The sequence below is a fragment of the Psammomys obesus genome, unplaced genomic scaffold, assembly GCF_907164565.1.
Source record: "Psammomys obesus unplaced genomic scaffold, mPsaObe1.curated_primary_1811, whole genome shotgun sequence".
NCBI classification, from domain to species: Eukaryota; Metazoa; Chordata; class Mammalia; order Rodentia; family Muridae; genus Psammomys; species Psammomys obesus.
The window spans coordinates 5,377,521-5,400,754 of NW_026593286.1; the positions used below are offsets into that span (position 1 = coordinate 5,377,521).

Genomic DNA, 23,234 nt, shown 5'->3' on the forward strand with positions numbered 1-23,234 from the left:
CATGCACTCACACATGCACACACACATGCACTCACACATGCACTCACGCATGCACCCACACATGCACTCACACATGCACACACACATATATATATCTGGGCACAGGGTCTTTTCTGACACTGACACTTAACCAAAGACCGTGAATGGATATAACCTAGAACCTCTGCTCGGATGTATCCCGTGGTAGGTCAGTAACCAATTGGTTGCCTATAGTAAGGGGAACAAGGACAATTTCTAACAGGAACTCAATGGCAGGCTCTTTGACCTCCCCACCCCCTAAGGGAGGAGCAGTACTGTTAGGCCACAGAGGAGGATACTGCAGCCAGTCCTGAACATACCTGATAAAACAGGGTCAGATGAAAGAGGAGGAGGTCCCCCTATCAGTGGACTTGGAAAGGGGCAGGGAGGAGATGAGGGAGGGAGGGTGCGATTGGGGAGGGAATGAGGGAGTGTGATACAGCTGGGATACAGTTAACAAAATGTAACTAATAAGAAAAATAAAATTTAAAAAGTAAAATTAAATTAAATTAAAAATAAATAAATAAAACAGCACCTTTTAAACAGCACTTTTAAAACAGAGCCATCTCACTGGCCCACATTTAACACTTGATTCCACTAGTTTTTTTTTTTCTTTCCAATTCTTTTGTTCTTTTTTATTTTTAATTACACTTTATTTACTTTGTATCCCCCCTCTAGTTCCCTCCCTTCTCCCCCTCCTCCCCCTTCTCCACACACTCCCCTCCCCAAGTCCACTAGTAGGGGAGGGTTTCTTTTTCTTCCTTCTGATCCTAGTCTGTTAGGTCTCATCAGAAGTGGCTGCATTATCTTCCTTTGTGGCCTGGTAAGGCTGCTCCCCCCTCAGGGGGAGGTGATCAAAGAGCAGGCCAATCAGTTCATGTCAGAAGCAGTCCCTGTTCCCATTACTATGGAACCCACTTAGACACTGAACTGCCATGGTCTACATCTGTGCAGGGGTTCTAGGTTATCTCCATGCATGGTACTTGGTTGGAGTATGAGTCTCAGGAAAGACCTCTGTGCTCAAATTTTTTGGTTCTGTTGCTCTCCTTGTGGACCTCCTGTCCTCTCCAGCTCTTACTATTATTTCCCACTTCTTTCATAAGATTCCCTGCATTCTGCACTTAAAGAAATGTTCAACATCATTAGCTATCAGGGAAATGCAAATCAAAATGACCCTGAGATTTCACCTTACACCCATCAGAATGGCCAAGATCAAAACCTCAAGTGACAATACATGCTGGAGAGGTTGTGGGAAAAGGGGAACCCTCCTCCACTGCTGGTGGGAATGTAAACTGGTACAACCACTCTGGAAATCCATCTGGTACTTTCTCAGACAACTAGGAATAGGGCTTCCTCAAGATCCAGCTATACCACTCCTAGGCATATATCCAAAAGAGGCTCAAGTACACAATAAGAACATTTGCTCAACCATGTTTGTAGCAGCTTTATTTGTAATAGCCAGAAGCTGGAAACAACCCAGATGCCCCTCAATTGAAGAATGGATACAGAAATTGTGGTATATCTATATAATGGAATACTACTCAGCAATTAAAAACAAGGAAATCATGAAATTTGTAGGTAAATGGTGGGATCTGGAAAGGATCATCCTGAGTGAGCTATCCCAGAAGCAGAAAGACACACACAGTATATACTCACTCATATAAACATATAATATAGGATAAACCTACTAAAATCTATACACCTAAAGAAACTAATCAAGAGGGAGGACTCTAGCTAAAATGCTCAATTCCTACCCAAAAGGCAAAGAGGATGAACACCAGAAGAAGAATAAAACAGGAAACAAGTTAGGAGCCTCCCACAGAGGGCCTCTGAAAGGCTCTGCCCTGCAGACTATCAAAGCAGACTCTGAGACTTACGGCCACTAGTGTTTTAAAATGTTTCGAGGATGTGTATGCTGCTTCATGTCAATGAAAACTGGCAGCCACGCAAGCCCTACATGGACATCCTGTGTTCTGGAACGATCCTTGCAGAAGCTCATAGGAGTGGACTACCTTCCCAGGCTATGACTCCTGCTCTCATTTAATCATCTCCTTATCTCCATGCTCCCTAACACCAGCATGTCATTGTGCGGCACAGTGTGCCCTCCTTCAGTTAATCATTACAGAATAAATCCATGCTTAGCAGTGCCTACTGACCTGCCCTTCTGCCTTGGCACAACCAGAAACCGCTCTTATCATCTCTCTGCTAGTAAAACTCCAGTGACCTGTGACTGTTCTCTAGTGGACAACAGAGTTCACCTCACTTGTTCTCCAATATTCAAAACAAGGTTCTGCACTCAATTGATTTAACCATTCCTTTGTCAGCCACCGAGCTCTGAGAAGAACTTGATGGTTGCTGTGGTGGTTTGAATGAGAATGGCCCCTATGGTCTCATATATTTGAGTGTTTTATCCCTAGTTGATCGAACTGTTTTGCAGGGATTAGGAACTGTGGCCTTGTTGGAGGAAGCCTGTCACTGGGGATGGGATTTGAGGTTTCAAAAGCCCATGCCAGACCCAGTCTCCCCACCCCTTCTCTCTCTCTCTCTCTCCCTCCTTCTCCCTCTCCCTCTCTTCCCCCTCCCTCTTCCTTCCCCTCCTACTCCTCTTCCTCCCTCCACCTTCCTCATCTTCCTTCCTCCCTCTCTCTGCCTCCAACTTTGGATAAGATATCCGTTCTCAGCTACTGCCCTAGCACCATGCCTGCCTGCCTGCTGCCTGCTTCCTTCCATGATGGTCACATTTTTACATTCCGAACTGTAAGCAAGCCCCCAGTTAAGTGCTTTAAAATAAAAAGCATAAGTTGCCTTGGTCATGATGTCTCTTCACAGCCACAGAAAAGAAACCGCAGCAGCTGGTGCCTGCTGTGCCCTCTTGCTAGACATGGTGTACTTAGAAACGCTTTCAGGGTTCTCCTCACTGCAAGCTGCTTCAGTACATCACACAACACTTTGAGAAAAAAGGAAGTTTCTAGATTTCAAGATTGGTGCACTTCCTGTACCGGAACAATCATGGACAATGTACTGCGAATGCCTGGCGGCTGCCAACTTTCTGTCCTAGATGCTGAGGGCTTCATGCTTCTGCACTCCATGGGTGGACACTAACCTGGTTCTTCGCTGCCTCCTATCATTTGTGATCAGGCTCCACTCTAGGGCTCTCGCCAGCTCAAAATTCTTACACAGCTAGATTCTCCAGAATATCATGGGCCATGATCCTGTGGGACACTGTGCTCAAATATCAGTATGACAAAGCAAATTTGAGACGCAGCTGAGGGCAGGGCTCTGGCTGTGGGGACTGTGCACATGGCCAAGCATCTGACCCTGCCTCAGGGAATTGCTCTAAGCGCTAAGCAGTTGCTGCCACTTCCTTCCTCTACAGGGCCTGGGCCTCCACTCTCCACCAGGTGAGGTCTGCTGTGGCGTCCTGCATTCCGCCTCGCCGCACGGCGGTCATTCTGCTCATGGTTGTCCAAAGTAAGATTTCTCTCTACATCAGAGCCACATCCTTAGTACCTGGCAGCAGCCTCAGCATTGGGCAGATGTGTACATGAAAATGCCTCCCGTGTGCTGCCACTACCACAGTGTGTAAGAAGCCCTCGCATTTTACCCTTTGTGGAGACCAGGAGCCCAGGTCAATGCTTTGCGGTTTCTTTTTTATTATTACTTCCCTGCTTTCTTCTGCTGCACCTGTATGCTTTACCTCACATCAGGTTCCATTGTTTCCCATCTATGGCTATCTATACAGACTTAGCTGAGTCAAGGCAGTGGCCACACCTGCCCGTGTCATGCCCATAGAAGGAAGAGAATGGATGGAGCAGGTCTGCTGAGAGGTCAGAACCTGAAACCTGTGGTTGCTGCTTCAGCTTCTGCTCTCAGCATTAGCAAGAACACTCCCAACATCCCATCTAGTGGAAGAGGAGACCTCCTGGAGTGGGGGGGGTCTCCTCTCCACAGCTCCTGTGCCAGTGTGACTGTGGAGGACGCCTATGGAAGACCACGGCAGGGCAGCGTTGACGGCTCCCCTCACTGTGAAAGTCTGTTCTGTGCTCAGAGCCTCAACATACCCATGAGCCAGATCCTAGGCATGAAGAAGTATTCTAGGTAGCAACTCAATATGGGTATGCTGTTGAATCTGCATGGTCAGAACCCTACATCTCAACTAGACTCATGAGGAGACTTACCTATGGCAAAAACTGGAGTTTTTAACAGTCTTGACTTTATTTGTCTTTTAAATTTTTGTGAACACCTGCATGCCCTTTAGTATTAAACTACTGCCCAGGCAAACCATATTATTTCCTGGAAAACTGATCACCTCAGCACCTTAAGATTTTATTCCCCTTCCATTTTTTTTGAAATCTGTGTCAAGTATCTTCCTTGGAAAAAGCTACAGTTTATTCTTCAACTTTGCAGTAAAAAATGAAGAGGAAATTGAAATAGCCTGTAATTTCAGCAGTACTTACGATACTCTGAGGTAAACAAATTAAAAATGGCTCTCATTTACTATGTAATTATCAAATATATTATTTAATTTCAATTATTTAAAAATAGTTGACCACTATCAACTTGGCTTTTTAAAAATAGTTTAATTTAGTTGGACATGGTGGTACATTCTTGTAATTCCAGAATGTGGGAGCAGAAGGATTAGGAGTTCAAAGGCATCATCAGTTGCATAGCATGTCCCAAGTCAACCTAAACTGTAATGAGACTGTCTTAAACAAACAAGTAGCCTAACAGAGTGGGTATAATTATATCCCTATCATTTCTCCAACAAATTATTAAAACCTTAGTGGTGAAAATCAGTCCACATTTATTCTCTCCCAACAAAAGCATATCAGTGCACCAAGACTATCCTCTATCTGAAAGCTTGGGTCCAAAATATAAGTGAAAACCTCAAAATTTCAGGATTGGCTAGCCCCATGTTATGTCTGTTACTCTATCTTAACTTGGTTTCACAATTGCCACAGGTGCTGGAAATAGCAAAAGGATTTGATACCCAATTCACTGTGATGTCCAGAGGACAGAGATCAAAGCAACTTGACAAAAGAGCTAGCTTTCACTTGGGTGATGAGGCACCGTACACATCAGATAAAGTCCATTGCTGTCAGCCAAAATTATGGTCCAGTTCATAGCTACCTTGGGAGAGTCTGAAGGAAGAGGGCAGACCAGTGTTCTCTGTGCCTTAGCAAAGAAAATCTTCCAGCTTTGAATGAGATCCAGGGCTCACTCATACGAATTGACTGCTGAGGGCAATGTAATGAAACCAGACTGAAGTCCATATCATAATTATCAGTTCCTTTGAAACTGAGGAAACTCAGAAATGCATTAGACATACAAAACATAAAAATGTGACAATTTGGATACAGCCACAGACCATTTGAAAACACTAACCACACAGCAACCACATGACTCTGGAACACCTGAAAGATAGCCAGTAAAAGCCAAGCTGAGATATAAATGAGGCTACCTGCTAGGCTTCCGTTTACAGCCTCAGGTACAGTGGAAGCATGCACCCTACTGGGAGCATTGTTAAAGTAAAAAGTTCCTTTATCTTGCTACTGAAAATTTGAAAGCAATATATGTCTACTTGAGTCAGGACACGGGTGAGAACCTGTGACATTACGTACACCAATGAAGAATATAGATATCACTTTCCAGGCTATCCTTCTTTGAAATGCAGCTTTTCTGTGAGGATGCCTTTTAAAATGAAGACAAATATGAAACAATGTGTTAACATTCCTTTTGAGAACGTATAGATGCCTGCTGTTCAATGAGACTGGCCCCAACACCTGAGCTACAGTTCTTTTGGTTTGGTGTAAACAGATCCTGTTTTTCTTGTCAGTGTAACACCATACAATACGAGACTATTCTTTGCCTTTATTCCTCTCAAAATTAAGCTTGGCCAAGATGGAAGTCATGAAAGTGGCCTCCTTCTTTTGTTTGGAGGGTAGAAAATGAGAATATTTACATATAGCCTGAGATGATGCATCATTTGAAGTGTTCAATGTTATATAATTCAGAAGAATTCATTACCTTGGAATTTATTAAAGCAAAATTACTTATTGAGAATGATTGCAGTTGCTAACATACTAAAAAAGATACACACACACACACACACACACACACACACACACAATCTATGAGATTCACTTTCAAGACCAATTTGGAAAACTGACCATGAAGAATACAGATTTAGTACCTAAAACATGCTCTTCTAAATCTGCTGCTCTGAGAACATAGGGCAAAACAGAGGTGACATGGGTAAAGAGAGGTGATGGTAGCTGAAGAACAAAAACTAGGGAGAGCAGGTGATCTTCAGAAAACATTGGTGCTAACTGCTCAGTGCCTTCACAGACAGTCCTCCTAGCTTTGTGTAGGATCTAGGTTCACTTCATGAAGAGTGAACCTGCTGTGTGCTAAACAAGAGCTCCCCCACCCTTGCACAACACAGTCATCCCCCCAAGTCTGTAGAACTCAGGACTGTGTTGTTTTCATTGGAAGATCAATGTTGCTGATACCGCTACAGGTGGTAGGGATATGGTTCCCTTCCACTTGGAAAACCCAATGTCATCAAAGGGTTCTCAGTAGTTACACAGGAGAGTCAGAGCTTTGAACTTAACACACCATATCTCCGTGGGAGTCACTGGATTCCACAATTAGAAAGAGAAGAGGAAATCTGAGATTGCATAAAATAGGAGAAAGAAATTCAGATATATACTAACAGATACTACCAGATTGAAGATTTTAAAAGTTGAAATTTTAAGGAAAATTCTAATAAATGCTTAATTAGAGGCAAAGGGTTAAGTAATGTAATGACGAAAGAAAACAGTATTATGGTTTAGGTAAGTAGGTAATTAGGTCATTCAGTGATGAGATGAGAGCCATATGATCAAACTACTGTTAACCTTTGTTCACCAATCTAACTGCCTGGTGTACAGGGCAAAACCATTAAAATGCAGAACTTAAGCAAACACCAGTACTAGGCATTTACTTGGGAACTGGGCAGATTCAGACACAAGTTCTTATACACAAAACATGAAAATGTACGATCACCGGAACATTCACAGTGACCATGCAACAATCACATGACAATGGAGTGCTTGAAATGTGGCTTACCCAAAGGTAGCCATGCTATAAAAGGGAAAGAGCCATGAGGTTGCTTCCACACCAACTGAGCGACAGGCCCCCTGTGAACACACACCACTCCTTCCTCACAGTGGAAGACCATCTTGTCAACAACTGCAGCTGGCTAGGTTGCAGATTCTCCTGCTAGGGAGAGTCTGAGAACAACACTCCTTTTGATGGGGCAGCTCACGGCCCAGCTTCTCTGGTCCCAGATTCAAGAAACCTCATCTCATTTTGCAGGCAAATGGTGGGATCTAGAAAAAGTCATCCTGAGTGAGATATCCCAGGAGCAGAAAGAGACACATGGTATATACTCACTTATAAGTGGATACAAGATCTATAAGATAGAATAAACATACTTAAATATGTACACCTAAAGAAGATAAACAAGAAAGAGGTCCAGAGGTAAGATGATCAATCCTCATCTAGAAAGACAAACGGGATGGACATTGGAAATAGGAGAAAACAAGTAACAGGACAGTAGCCTACCACAGAAGGCACCTGAAAGACTCTACCTAGCAGTGTATCAAAGCAGATGCTGAGACCCATAACTAAGCCTTCAGCAGAGTGTAGGGAATCATATGAAGGAAGGAGGAATTAGTATAACCTAGAGGGAACAGGGAGCCCCACAAGGTCCAAAAATATCTGGGCACAGGGGTCTTCCCTGAGACTGTTTATCCAACCAAGGACCATGCATGGATATAACCTACAACCCCTGATCAGACATAGCCCATGGTAGCTCAGTATCCAAGTGGGTTCCCTAGTAAGGGGGACAGAAATTGTTTCTGATATGAACTCAATGTCTGGCTCATTGAGCTTCACCTCCCCCCCCCCAAGGGAGGAGCAGCCTTGCTAGGCCACAGATAAGGACATTGCAACCATCCTGAAGATACCTGACAAGCTAGGACCAGATGGAAGGAGAGGAAGTTCACCCCCTCTCAGTAAACTTGAAAGAGGGCAGGGAGGAGATGAAGGAGGGAGGGGAGAATTGGGAGGGAAAGAGGGAGAGGGATACAGCTGGAATACAAGTGAATGTATAAAATTATTTAAAAATAAAAAGTATTTTAAAAAAGAAACCTCATCTCTAAGACACCATCCTAGCCAGTGGGCAGGCTCAGCGGAGTCCCACCATCGCTCCTCAGTCCTAGTAGAGACTCTGAGTATTGCTCCCAGTTCTCAATGACCACTAAAAACCTGAAGTAGCGACACTGAATGCCTTAAGAACTTAACTCACCAAAGACAATTAGAAGAATTACAAAGAGAGAAACCCTAGAAAAATGAGTGGGTTATCGAGCAACTCAGTAATTTCAGTTCACGTTGTTTTTTTTTTTTTTTTATTGTTTTTAACACAATCTTGCTGGAAACTCATTTGAATAAAGGCTGAATACAGACCTGAGAGAGTGGCTTCCTGTTGGCACAGTTTATGCCCCCAATGAAGACCATGTTGGGCATGATGGGCCTGGGGTAGTCGAACACAAAGTCCTTTCTCAATAGCCACACGGATGCATAGCTGAGGATATCCACCACAGAAAGCTCTCTCTGCAAAAGCTCAGATGCAAGTCTTTCCAAAGGACCAAGATAAAGACGGCAGAAACTCTTAAATAGCAAAGGGTGCAGCATGTTCTTCACTCTTTCTAGAAAGCTCATGTGGTCAGAATTCATTGTGAGTATCCTGGGAACATAAGAAGAAGGGCTTGGACATTTTCTTGCCTCAATATCTAGTTCACAGAGAACGGATTGCAGGAAAAACACAGCAGGAACTTTCAGGTGCATCGCCAGCACTGCCCCACAGGGGTAAAAGGGATCTGTTAAAATCACGTCGAAGGAACTGGGGTGCAGATGCTGAATCAGAGCACTGTCATGCAAGACTTTACAAAGAATGTTGACATATTATTTACACCCACCGTATCCATTAAAAGCAACGTCAGAGAAAATTCACGTTCAAAAAAATTTTGAAGGTGGCCCAGCAGGCGGTACTTGTATTCTTCGTCCGTGTACAGAATGGCATAGGTTTTGAGGGTGAAGAAGTCCTCTCCTTTGATGTGCGCAGACACTTCTGGAGCCAGGACCACAGTCTGGTGGCCTCGGGCATGGAGCTCCCTCACAACATCCCTCATGCTCAGCCAGTGGCTGCCCTCTAAGGGGAACACCAACACCTTCGCACCTTCAGCCCAGGGCAGGACACACAGCAGGAGCAGCAGCCCCAAGAGCTTCTGACACAGGCACACCTGAGTTCCCATTGCTAACGCTGGAGAAATCCACAGCAGTTGAACTTGTTTACTGTCTAAGCTGCTTAAGTTATTTCCTCATCTTATTCCCGAGTCCAAATATAAAGTCACTGGGTGGCACGGTACCCTCCTTGAGTTAATCATTGCAGAATATATAAGCCTGGCTTTTATTACTGTCTTAACCTTTTGTCTCATTATCAAGGAACAATTTCTCTTATCATCTCTCTACTAACAAATCCCCTGTGGCCTGCTACTGCTCCCTGGAGGCTATCAAGAGTTCATTTCATAAAACAAACAATACAAGATGTAAAGATTAATCCCAAAACAATAATGGGTGACTTCAGGAGCCCATACTCACCAATACAAAGGTCATCCTAACCAGAAAAACACACAGAAGGATATCACTTACATGGCATCATAGATCAAACGAATGAAACAGGCATTTACAAGACATTGCATCCAAACACTGCAGAACGCACAATGTTCTCAGAAGCCCCTTGGAACTTTCTTAAAAATAAATTATATAATAGGATACCAAGCAAGTCCTAATTCATGTAGGAAAGCTGCAATAACTTTTGGTATTCTACCTGAACACAATGAATAAAACTACAAAATCAACAGCAAGATAAACAACAGAACACATGCAAAATCACACACCAGTGAATGATGACCAGGCCACTGAAAAAATCAGTAACGAAAATTTGAAATTCCTAGAATTCAATGGAAAAGGAAACACACTGTGCCAAAATCCATAGGACAACATGAAAGTAGTCCTAAAAAGGACATTTATACCTACAAGTTTATAGCTGCCTAGAGAGAGAGAAAGCTCTCAATTAAGTAATAGATACACCTTGTGCCCCAGAAAACAGAAAAAAGCCAAACCCCAAATTAGTACATAGTAAGAAATAAGATCAGAGCAGAAAGAAATGAAATATAATTTTAAAAAAATTACAATCAATGAGACAAAAAGTTGGTTCTTTGAAAAAAAATACAATCAACAAATCCTTTGCCAAACTAACCAAAGAAAAAGAAGACATAAATTAATAAAATTAGAGAAAAGGGAAGCCATGAGAGCTAGCAACAACTAAATTCAGAAAATTATCAGGGGTTAACTTAGAAGCTCATACTCTGCTAAGATGGGAAATCTACAAGAAATGGAAGGCTCTCTGGAGGTAGGTGACCACTGACATTAAACCACAATGACAGAATAAGTTAAACAAATCTGCAATAAGATTTAGAAGCAGGATTAGAAACTCTCCTGATAAAAAAATAAACCAGACTCAGCTGAATTCTACCAGCCATTCAAAGAAAACTGAACACCATCCTAAAAACTGAAAGGGGAGGAACACTGCCAAAGTCTTCTCACAAAGTTCAAAACCAGTAAAAACAGCAACAAAAAGAAAATCAAAGGCCAAACTCCCCGATTAACAGAGATGCAAATGTTAGCTATAAAACACTTGCAAAGTGATGTCAAGAATACTTCAAAAAGATCATTTACCATCATCAAGCCAGCTTCAGTCCAGTGTGCAAATTTGGTTCAACCTAGGATAATCAATAAAATAAATATAATACACCACATACATGGACAAAAAACAAAAATCACATGAACGCCTCAACAGATGCTGGAAAGGTTGGGGCAACTGAGGCTTCATTTGACCACAAAGGCCCCAAAGAAACTAGCAGTGGAAGGGACTGATCTCAACATAATAAAGGCTATGTACCACAAAACTATAGCTAGCATTATACCAAATTGGGGGAGGGGGGCTTAAAGCATTTCCAGCAAAATCAGGAACAAAACAAAGGTTCCCTTTTTTCCCATTCCCATTCAATATAGTATTTGAAGTCTGGCCAGAGAATCTGGACAAGAGAAATAAATAAAATAGATGCAATAGGAAAGGAAGAAGTCAACATATCATTATTTGCACATGATATTGTTCTATATATGAGGGATGATAAAGACCCTCCCAGAGTCATTATATACACACAGAGGACTTTTATGCAGACATAAAGAAAGGTAAATCATGCCATTTGCAGGAACATTGATGCAATCATAACTTTTATGCCATGATGATGAGGAACATGAACCAAAGAAAGAAAGCACACCTTATGTTGCTTCTCTTTCCAGATACAAGGCAAAGCTGAGAAGATGGTAAGGGTGAGGAGCTGGTGATATAGAATGGAGAAAAGCAATCCAGGGAATGGCTGCACTTAAGGACCATCAGGTCAGACTGCTTAGAACCTTAGCAGAAAGCCATCCCAGCTTTGTGTGATATCCAGGTTCACTCCAGGCTTACTGCCTACTGTGAATAAAGGAACAGCTCCACAATGGGACCAACATCTGGATCCCAGAACCTGCTAGTGAACACCTGAGAGCAAGGTTAGCAAGTTTTGGTCCTCCTGGGGTTCAAGACAGCTCATGACCAGAATATACTGTCTAGCTAGTGTACACATTCAATACAGTCCCAGCACTTCTCCTCAGTCCTGTCAGAGACCCTCACTATTGCCTTCCAGTCTTCTCACTGGACACTAAAATCCTGATATAACAACTGTGGGCATCTTAATGATTTAACTTGCCAAAGTTCCTAGAAAAAAGGGTGTATAAATGAGCAACTCACAATGAGGACATTTAGAAACCAATCTTGTGGAACAGGCTTTGGATGAAAGCACAATACAGACCTGAGAGAGTGGCTTCCTGATGAGACAGTTCATTCCCCTGACAAAGAACATATCAAGCATGATGGGCCTAAGGAAATCAAACCCAAAGTCAAACCTGAAGAGCCATACGGATGCATGGCTGAGAAATTCCAGTATGGACAAGCTCTCTGGAAAAGCTCAGAGGCCAGGCTCTCATAAGAAGTGAGAGAGAAGTGGCAAATGAGCTTGAATAGCAGAGGGTAGAGAATGTTCTTGACTCTCTCCAGGAAGCTCATGTGCTCTAAATTCCCTGTGAGTAACCTTAGAACATATGAGGAAGGGTTCGGACACTGGGCAGCTTCAATGTCAACATCACAAGGAATGAAGCGCAGAAGAAACACAGCAGGAACATACAAATACTTGGCTAGCAGTGCTCCACAGGGATACAGAGAGGCTGTTACTATCACATCAATGGAACTGGAGTTCGGATGGTGCATAAGGCCCTTGCTGTGCAGGAGACTCATGCAAGAGGTCACGTAGAATGTTGGTACATTTTTTCATAAGTTCCACATTGCTTAGGATCATTGTCAGAGAATATTCAGTTATGAAGAACATGTGAAAGAGGCTCAGCATGCTGTGTTCATGTTCTTCCTCGACATATGGAACAGCATGAGTTTTCAGAGTGAAGAAGTCCTCCTCTTTGATGTACACAGGCACATCTGGAGCCACAACCACAGTCTCACGCCCTCAGGTATGCAGTTCCTTTACAATGCTCAGCCAGTGACTGCCCTCTATGGGAACCACCAGAACCTTCCCACTCTGAGCCCAGGGCAGAACACAGAGCAGGAGCAGAAGCAGCAGCCCTGACAGTCCTCTCAGAGACACCTGAATTTGCATGGCCAAGTCCAGGGAAGCCTGTACAGGTGAGCCTTCTTTACACATCTGTGGCCCAACAGGAGTGTCTCCATCTTATATTACCACCAAGTCACGTTGTACAGTGGCATGTCATTGGTAGGCACAATGCCCACCTTCAGTTAATCACTGGATAATAAATCATGCCTTCACTACTGTCACAACCTTCTCCTGATACACAGAGAAAACAGGCCTAACATCTCTGTGCTAGAAAGATCCTGTCATTTGTGGCTGGTATCAAACGGTCAGAGTTCACCTCTTCCCCTGCCCCCAATTTCAAAACAATATTGTTGGCACTCATTTCGTCATTTCCTTCTCTGTCAACAATTGAGCTCTGAGCAGTGGCTGATGGCTGAATACCCAGCACAGCCCCTCTTTCTTCTTTGAACACAATCAACCGAATAATTCCTTAAAAATCTCTCTTTCTCTTCCCAAGTAGCACTAATTACGTAGTTGAATCTATGTAATGCTTTGTGGAAAGTCTGACAAGTACATCATGGAATAAAGTCAATGCTATCTGGAAAGCCATCATCCGGGTCCCCTCTGTGAACTGTTCCCTTGCTGTGCTTATCAGATGGAGTCTAGATCTGGCCTGGGATCTCACCTCATCTGAGACTTCAAAAGAGAAGTCCTCTTCTCCCTTACGATAAGGGCTACAGTCTTCAGGTCTCTATTTAGGGACCACAGTGGACACTAACATCGGTCCTCACTACGTCCTGGAGTTTGTGATTAGACTCCCTTCCATGATCACTGGCAGCTCTGCATTCTGATATGGATGCTGTCTATGAGAACAGCATGGGGTGCTGTGCTCTTACAGAGCCTGTGTTCTAACTGTTAAATGGAAAAGACGCTCTGAGACTGAGCCTGGCATGTCAGAGGATCATATAGAATCAGAGAGTCTGTACAAGTATTTCGTGTACACGTGCTCAGCAGTTGCTGCCATGTATGGGTCCTACTTGCCCTGAGGTGCCATTTCCCACCAAGCATGTCCCAGAACTATCCACAATTCCACCTCATAGTACCTGTGGCTTTCTACCAAGTCTGCTCAGTTATGGTTGTACAGAGAGAAACTTCCATGTGGAGACAAGCCACTGCTTTAGAGAATTACTCTGATAATAACAGATCCCACTACTGGGTAGATGTGTGTCTGCAAAATGCTTCCTGTCAACCACTAACTGCCACTGCACAGCCGTCCTTTCTACCCCTCAGGGGTCTCAGAGACCAGAATCCCTTTCCTTTCCCAAAGCAGCTTTTCTGTTCTTTTTTTCTGGCTTTTTCTCCAGTCCTCACCACTTCCCTGTATGTTTTACCCTTTATTCAGTTTCTGGCCTTCTACACACACATCAAATCCTATCATTTTCCTTCTCCCAACAACCATATGAAATGCCCTGGGTCTGTGCTGAGGCCCCTCCTGTCTGTTAAGATGGTCAAACTCCGGAGTGGATGGTGATGCTAACTGGTAACTCTCTGTTCTCCGCTTTAGCTGCTGCCGCCATTGTTTGCAAGAGAGCCACTCACTCCGCATCTGATAGGAAGGCAGCCAGTTCCTGAAGACAGGACCCCCAAAAAGCAACTGAAAGAACCAAGGAGAGTAGGAAAAGAGCTATCAGAAGACGTTTCTTTTCATAATGAGAGGGACGCTAGGATCTGCGGCTTAAGGCAAAGTGACTCAGCAAGTCTGTACTATATTTCTAGTGTCAGATATTTGAAATAGCAGAAAAGGAGAGAGGAAAGAGACACAGAAAAAGAAGGAAGCCCTGTGAAAATGCTCTCTAGGTGGACTAGAGAAGTGTGACATGATTTTTGAAGGTCAATGCAAAGGAGAGGGAAGGAGGACAAAAACATAACACTAAGAATGCTTGAAAAGCCATAAAGAATCATATTATTCTTTACTTATCCAAAATTACATGTAATATATTTAATTGTATATATATATATATACACTTACACATATAGTTCAGATGAAGTTCAACCATGAGATAAAAATGCTTCTGTTGTAGTAAATAAAAAATGAGTGTTGGGCTATATATTATTTATTATTAGTTCAATAATAATTGAGATGCTATTATTTGATCCACTATCACAAATAATAGGACACAGACACCTGTTAGATTTTATAATTGCCTTATTACTTTGGGTGGGGCAGATATTTTTACCTAAGCTATCTAAATAACTTCACCATCTATCTCCCAGCTCCCACCCAATGCCATCTGCCTAACCATCTTTATCTGGGTGACTTTCTATCCATAATCTTATAAATACTTGATTATATTTGGTAATTTTTTTCCATCCACACCATCCTTGGAGTCTTTTCCCCCAGCCCACTTGGTTTCTTCTCCACATTAACCCATCGTGGTGTCCTCCTTCCTCTTCTCTTCCTTTCTGTCTCTTTCCCATGACTTTCCCATCCTCCAAAGCCTGGGAACCTTAGCTATGCCTACACCATTCTGCCCCACCCAAGTATAGGCTGTTTAATCAACCAATCTGCTATGCTTTAGGCAGGTTTACACAACAAGGATAGGTATATCAAGGAAGTAACCAGATCTTGAGGGCCAGCATCAGAACAACCCCCAACAGTTTCCAAGAGCTACAGACTATATCTAATAATAATTAAAAAAAAAATTCAGTAACTGGCTTTTGAGTTGTTGGTCAGGAGAGTCAAAAAGCCTCCCAAACAATACACACCATTGCTGTTGCCCTTAGTCACCTCACAGAGGTTGAAAGTAAACCCCTATTGTTGAAGAACCATGCAGTTTAGACACAGGACTTAGAGGCTCACAACTGGATATGACCTGAAAGGCCCCTCCCTGAGGACTAACTTTAATAGTTCTAGAACGTGCTACGCAAGCTGCCAACGTGGAAGATCCACCGAAACTCATATCCAGCTTTGAAGCCTATGAACCACAATGATCAACAAGATGAGATTTCCCTAAAGGCCTAATAGTGGTATTTGTTTCTTGGTGACAACAATTATCTAGCTGGATTTAAGATGCACTCAACAGGAAGAAAATCATGCCTGGTACTAGAAACCTAGCCAACCACATGAGGTTTGTAAGGTCTTAGATCTTAGAGAAGAACCTACTATAATGCTTTCCTAAACCAGAATATTTCCTAACTGCAATCTAAATACTTGCCCTTAGACAAGCAGGTAAATGTAGTGCCTAGCCCTCCCTAAAGAAGTCTCTCTTTGCAACAGACAGAGACCATTATAAAAAGCCGCAACTGTTCAAAATGCAGATTACAATTGATGGGGAGTGCCTAGCCTTAATGGATAGATATATCTTCAATACAACTGCAGCACTTAAGGCTCAGGGAACATACCAGAAGGGACAAATAGATTCAAGATCTAGAGGACGCCCCCCCCCAAAAAAATCTCTGTTGTGAAATTTTGTCTCCTAGAAATGACAAGAAGGCTTCACCAATGATACCAAAAAAATATGGCTACCTAAGCATACCTAAACAAGAACAACACTGACATGCTAACACTAACACACGCTAATGCGGATGGGGGAAATCTAAGGGAGCCCCACTCTTCTACAAAGAACTACAGGCAACTAAGGGATCCTGGGAGTGGGAGCAGTCTTTCCCCAAAAAGAAGGAGTACCCAAGCTGGTTATTCAAAACTGAACGACCAGCCCTGAAATCATCCACAGGCAACACCGAATGGACTTAGTAGGCTGTATTTACATATTTATGCACAAATATGACATATATGAGCAATTAGAGATAAGGAGGTTGGGAAATTGAGGGCAAATGAGAAAGTGGGGCATGGGAAGAGTTGAAGAGAAGGGAATGGAGGGAAAATGTGTAATTATAATTTGAATTAATAAATGAAAAATTAAGATCAATTTAAAATGATGGCTTTCAATTACACATAAAAGATGAGGAGTCATTTGATAATTATTAATATGTCAAACCAGACTTAAAACTTAGAGAAATGTGAAAGGGAAGTCACTAGACACCTATTACCTCAGATGTAGTAGTTTAAATCAGTTCACTCTTTCCTCTGAACGTTTTTTTAGATCAGAAAGTGGTTCTGGGACCATGCTCCCTCTGAAGGCAGAGGGCAACATACTTAATAACTGAGAGGCTCTAGGCTCTGTGGCTAGTGCCATATTAGCATGGCATTCAGCCCTAGCTTGGTTCTACAAAGTGGCAGAGGATGGAGAGAGAAAGGACTTAGGTTCACATGCCTCCCCACTGTCATGTGGGGACACAGACCAGAGGAGAATCTGACTGCATGAGACAGCCCACACTCCTCTGAGAAGTTCACACTTTTAACACAGTCTATGCCCCACAGTCAGCCCACTTTTGGCATGCTCACCTTGGAATGGTCTATCCCAGAGTATCCCACCCTCCATGGACTTCTAAGAAAACTGCATAAGACATTAAACTGAACTGAAAATAAAATCGAGCATAAAATAAATAAAACCACAACATTTCTTAATCCTCTGCACACAGATAAAAGGGCCTGAACACCCTGGTACAAACTAAGACCCTGTGAGGGTGCATCTGGGTGCCTTCTGAAGGAGAAAATAGCAATTTGTAGGTCTTAAGTTACACAGCAGTAACTTAAGACCTACAAATTCAACACCTCCCCAGCCCACATGTGGTACTGCTGAATTTTACCAGACTTCCAAAGAACTGATGCCAATGCTTCTCAAATAAATCCACAAAACAGACAAGGAAAGAACATCATCAAACTCTTTATGAAGTCAGCATTGCCTTAATTCACAAACCACATAAACATACAGGAAAAAACAAACAAACAAAAAACAAGCCACAAACCAATCACCCTGATCAAAGTAGGTGAAGAACTTCTCAATCAAATACTCACCAACTAAATTCAAGACTACATCACAAAGACCAATCATGATCAAGCTGGTTTCATACTAGAGATGTAACATTGTTTCAACATATGCAAATCAACAAATGCAGAATATCACTAAAGTGGACTGAAAGACTGTGGCCAAAGGTCATCCCGATAGGTACAGAAAAAGCATTTGGCAAAAGCCAAGATCCCTCAAAGCAAAAAGCCCTGTATACTCCACAAATTGAAAAGACATATCTCAACATAATAAAAGCTATGTACCACGAAACTGTAGATGGAATTTAGGAAGTGGGGAGAAATTCAAAGCACTTCAACTAAAATCAGAAACTAAAAATGATGTCCATTCTGTCCACTCACTGAATCTAGTGCCAGAAATCTTGTTACAACAAGACAAGGGAAGCCAGGTGTGGTGTTGCAAACCTTTAATCCCAGCATTCAGGGAAGGCAGAGGCAGGAAGATTGCTGTGAGTTTAAGGCCAGCCTGGTCTACAAATTGAGTCCAGGACAGCCAAGGCTACACAGAGAAACCTTGTCTTGAAAAAACAAACAAAAGACAAAGGGGAGAAATAGAAGGACACAAAAAGAAAAAGGAAGATAAGTATCCTCTTTTGCATATGACATGGCTGTGCCCAGAAGCAACCTTAAAGACTCCACCTGAAGTTCTTAGAGATGAGAAACACTTTCTTCAATGTGGTAGAATGTGAAATTAGCAGTTGTCTTCCTAATCACCAATGGCAAACACATTGTGAAAGTAGCAAGAACACGATCCCATTAAAATTGTCTCAAAAAAGAAAAAAGCTAACTGAGGCTGTAAAAGAACTCGACAATGAAGACGTTTTTAACACTAAGGAAAGACATTGGAGGTGACTAGGAAATGGGAAACCTCGAATGTTCTCGTGGAACCAACAACTGTGATTTGAAATTCCTTTATCCCTCTCCTAGGAATGTGCAGGTAGCACTCCTCATAATAGGTCAGGTCACAGCTCAGTGTCTCTGTTCTTGCCCCACATTCAGGAAAGCTCACCCTCAGGAAAACGGTATACAGACACATGTACAGACTCAGAAGGAAAGTTAGCATTAGAAAATATGTTCTGCATGGAATCCTGAATGGTTAAAGACCTCATTCAGTACAGACCTGAGAGAGTGGCTTCCTGTTGGCACAGTTTATGCCCCCAATGAAGACCATGTTGGGCATGATGGGCCTGGGGTAGTCGAACACAAAGTCCCCTCGAAACAGCCACACGGATGCATAGCTGAGGATATCCACAAAGGTCACCTCTCTCTGCAAAAGCTCCGAGGCAAGGATCTCATATTTAGCAAAAAACATATGACATATGTACTTCAAGGCCAGAGGGTACAGCATGTTCTTGACCCTTTGCAGGAAGCTCATGTGATCAGAATGCCTTGTGAGCAGCCTCGGAACATATGAGGAAGGGTTTGGACATTGTGTGGCCTCGTAGTCCATGTCACAGGGAAGGTAGCGCAGAAAAAACACAGCAGGGATCTGTAGGTACTTGGCCAGCACTGCCCCACAGGGAAAAACTGGGTCTGTGAAAAGCACGTCAAAGGAGCTGGAGTTCAGTTGCTGGATCAGGGCCTTATTGTACAAAAGGTCTGTACAAGACTTGAAGAGAATCACTGACATGTTTTTTAAAGCCTCAGATATTCTAAAGAATGTCTTCACATAGTTTCCTGTTTCAAAGAACAGCCCAACGTTTTGTGTCAGGTTTTGCGTATATTCTTCGTCCGTGTACAGAATGGCATAGGTTTTGAGGGTGAAGAAGTCCTCTCCTTTGATGTGCGCAGACACTTCTGGAGCCAGGACCACAGTCTGGTGGCCTCGGGCATGGAGCTCCCTCACAACATCCCTCATGCTCAGCCAGTGGCTGCCCTCTAAGGGGAACACCAACACCTTCGCACCTTCAGCCCAGGGCAGGACACACAGCAGGAGCAGCCCCACTAATCCTTTCAGGGCCACTTGGAGCCCCATGGCCATCTCAATAGGAGCCCACAAGAGCAGATCTTCCTCACCAGGCTATGACCCTTACATTTGTTTCTTCATCTTTTTATCTCCCATCCAACCTTGCCATGTCATTGGGTGGCACAAGCTCCCAGACATTAATCATTGCAGAAGAAATCTATCCTTGGCACCTGCTCAATCCTGCTTCCAATCAGCTAGAAAAACGGCGATAGGATTCCCTCTCTCTCTCTCTCTCTCTCTCTCTCTCTCTCCCTCTCTCTCTTTCTCCCTTGATCCCATGACATGAATCTACTGAGTGGACTACTCAGAATTCTTTATCTACACAGTGGAATCAGAGCTGTTGCTCTCTGCAGCACACGTGGACAAGACCAGCCGAGGCAGTTCCACACAGTGGGCTGACGCAGCACACTGCTCTCATGGACTGCTCACCTTGGACCAAAGGTGAGCAGAGAGAAACAGGGGCCTGGACTCTTCCCAAATGTCGAGTTTGTTCTCCTGAATGATAAGGGCTGCACACTTCTGTACTCTATTTATTATCAATATTCACCGGGTGGACACCAATCCAGGCCTCCACTGGGGTTTGTGATCAAGGTTCTAAGGTCATCACCAGCCCCATACGCTAATAGAATGGAGTCTCCAAACATGGACCACGTAACTTGTGAGCCCCAGGTTCAACTTTCAAGATGAAGAAAGCCAATACATGACCCAGGAGGCTGGTCCTGCCCCACGGTGCTACCTACCCTCACAGGGAACAAGTAGACTGCTGCCATCCAGAACTGTGTGTCCAGGCTCCCTGAGCTGTCAGTCACTCCATCCCACTGCGGCTCTGCCTTCCTGCCCAACCTGGCCATCCACGGTTGGGTTCTTTGGAGAGAACTTGCCTAATGCAGACATTTACAATGAAAACAGTTTTGACCACTGAGCAAATACATACAATACAGATCACTTCCTGTGTATCTCCAACTCACACCATACAAAAAGTTCCTCCATGTTTTACACTTTCCTGGAGTCTGGGATCTTTGTTCTCTTGCTTCCTTTTCCAAAAACAACTTCAGTGCTCCCTTTGTAGCTCTTCCCTGTGTCCCAGCCATTTCTACACATGCTGTCCAAAAGGCTCATCTGATCTACATGAGTCAGATCTCATCAATTGCCTTCTAATGAGACCAATACAAGATGACCTAAGTCTAGGTTGTGGTCACTCATGTCCTTAGCAATGGCCACAGTAGCAAGAAAGGGGATGAGGCAGTTAACTAAGAAATCAGAACTTAGCACCTGTGTTTTCTTCTCTAGAATGCTACTGCTGGCATTAAAAAGACGGAGCCCACACCTCATCCGCAGAGCAAAGTAACTGCTTCCTGGCGGTGGGGTGCCACTCCTCTACCTGAATTTGGGTTGCATCCCAACTGCACTGAACACCTGTGGGAGAGAACACCAGGACACTGCTGGGGATCCCCAACCTCCTTCCTTCTGTGGGTCTGTAGAGAATTCATTTTCACTTGCAGAAAGCAGTGTTACAGGGACTGTGCTCCCTCTGCGGGCTGAGAGCAAACTGTTTAAGTCAACACTTGAAGTTCCGTGGTTGGTTAGTGACATGTTAGGATTTGACTCAGCCCTAACTTGGTTCCACAACAGAGGCAGACACTGAAGGGGGGGCTAGTGGGGGTGCTTTTCCTTAAGTCCACACAAACCAGCCCATTACCATGCAGCAGACATAATAGAAAGAACTTGACAAAAGCCAGCTTTTACCTGAGGCAACTATACACATTCGGTGTTGCTTGGATCAGAGGATTTGCTTCTGGAAGGGTTAGTGAATGCCAACTCACTGAGCAAGTCGCTTGGTTACCACGCCCCTCGGTCTGATGGCAGAGGAGCTGCGCTGTGATCGGTGCTGAGGACGCAAGGCTGTGACTGATTTGTTCAAATAGCTGAAGAAGCGATGCAGGCTAAGATTGGCTCAAGTACCTTTGTCACTTGAAGGAGCTGTCCCAGGGACACCCTCCTGGGAACATCTTTTCTTTGTGTGGCCTTTTCTGACCCCTCTTCAGTAGTGTGGGCTGAAAGAGTAACATGGAAGAAGCAACAGAGGCAAGAGCTGAGTGCCGGCAGGCTGGGCCGCAGAACAGCCATGCTAGCCTGACAGTCAAAGCAAAGCCATCGAACAGCTTGGGAGTGCCCAGAGGAAAGGAAAAGGAAGGAGGAGTAAACGAGGACAGCGAGATAAGGTCTCCAGACTGGAAAAGAATGAAAGGCTGTGAGGAAGCAGAGAAAAGAAAGTGGAGGTGCTGGCTGCTGGAAGTGTTCCAGAAAACATCCAAGTCTTCAGAGCCAAGGGCCTCAGACCAGGGACAAGAAGAAGACTATGTCACTGGGAGGTGCTAGCTACTGCTGCTCCCACCCCGCTGCTGTCTAAATGAGTAACATTTTAAGGTCCTTATGCATAGTCTTCAAGTTCTTTCCTTCCTTCCAATTGTAATCACACTTCACCCTGTAACAACGCCTTGTGTGTTATGCCAGGGGCCTGAGTTTCATCCACAGTATGAAGAAAATTGCAGATGGTGGAGTGGCACAGCCATGCTGTGATCTAGGAGGATCTAGAGCGGCCAGGCAGAACCCATGGTTTTGCAGAGGGAAGATCCTCAGCCTGATCCTCAGAAACAGAGCCCTGTGAAAGCAAGAAACGGACATATCCAGCAGAGGGCAGGCAAGAGTAGCAGTGTGAACGGTTTCTGCAGCTTCATTCAGAAGGCTAAGTAGATAGAGGAAGCTGCGCTGGGAGCCTGGGAGCCAGGGCGCTCTACAAGAGCTTCTCTACTGAGGGTGAAGACTCCTGACCCCTTATTTATGTCCACTGATCACCTTTTAGATAGACGTGGAGAGGGGTGGGAACAGGCCTGCAAGAGGCTTTCATCTCCAGTACAGGGATCCCCACTAAGTTACCTCAGTGGCAGTTAGGAGAAAACAGGAACAAACCTTTACACCTTTTAATATTCCTAAGACACAAAAAGTTAAAAAAAAAAAAAGTTACAAATGAGCTAAGTTGGTGTTTTTCAGATGGCTCAGCAGTGGCTGTTCTTGCAGAGGAACTGAGTTGTGTTCCCAGTATCTTCATCAGGCGTCTCACAACCACCTTTAACTCCAACTCCATGGGGATCCAATGCCCTCTTCCAGCCTCTGCACCCCTGTCTTCTTGTCTATTACTGACTCTTTTTCTCTGTCTTTGTCTCTCTGTCTCTGTCTCTCTCTGAAACATTTTCCCTTGGAAAACACTCATTTCTATTTGGTTTTTTTGTTTGTTTGTTTGGTTGGTTGGTTAGTTGGTTTTTTTTGTTTTGTTTTGTTTTATGAGTGCCAGAATAGGGCATCAGATCCCAGTATAGATGGTTGTGAGCCACCATGTGGTTGCTGGGAATTTAACTCAGAACCTCTGGAAAAGCAGACAGTGCTCTAAACGACTGAGCCATCTCTCCAGCCCAACACTCATTTCTAAAAATGAAAAAAAAAAAAAAAAAAA

The 23,234-nt window shown here is 43.7% G+C and overlaps 3 protein-coding genes across 4 annotated transcripts in view; all 3 read right to left on the bottom strand.

Annotated features, from left to right (window-relative positions):
* Nucleotides 1-23,234, bottom strand: part of LOC129683769 (UDP-glucuronosyltransferase 1-6) — a 64,314-nt gene that overhangs the window by 20,363 nt on the left and 20,717 nt on the right. The gene's annotated exons all lie outside the window — the stretch shown is intronic.
* Nucleotides 8,476-9,421, bottom strand: LOC129683771 (UDP-glucuronosyltransferase 1A3-like). Its single transcript, XM_055616735.1, is given in 2 exon segments — nt 8,476-9,029; nt 9,032-9,421. Coding segments are annotated over 2 exon segments (873 nt in total). The 5' UTR covers nt 9,378-9,421; the 3' UTR covers nt 8,476-8,502.
* Nucleotides 18,863-19,788, bottom strand: LOC129683970 (UDP-glucuronosyltransferase 1A5-like). Its single transcript, XM_055617017.1, has one exon. It carries the CDS (start codon nt 19,736-19,738, stop codon nt 18,863-18,865), a length of 876 nt encoding a protein of 291 aa, XP_055472992.1. The 5' UTR covers nt 19,739-19,788.

What these genes read in the sequence shown, in the direction of transcription:
- LOC129683970 (XM_055617017.1), bottom strand. Translation starts at nt 19,738, where the DNA reads ATGGCCATGGGGCTCCAAGTGGCCCTGAAAGGATTAGTGGGGCTGCTC.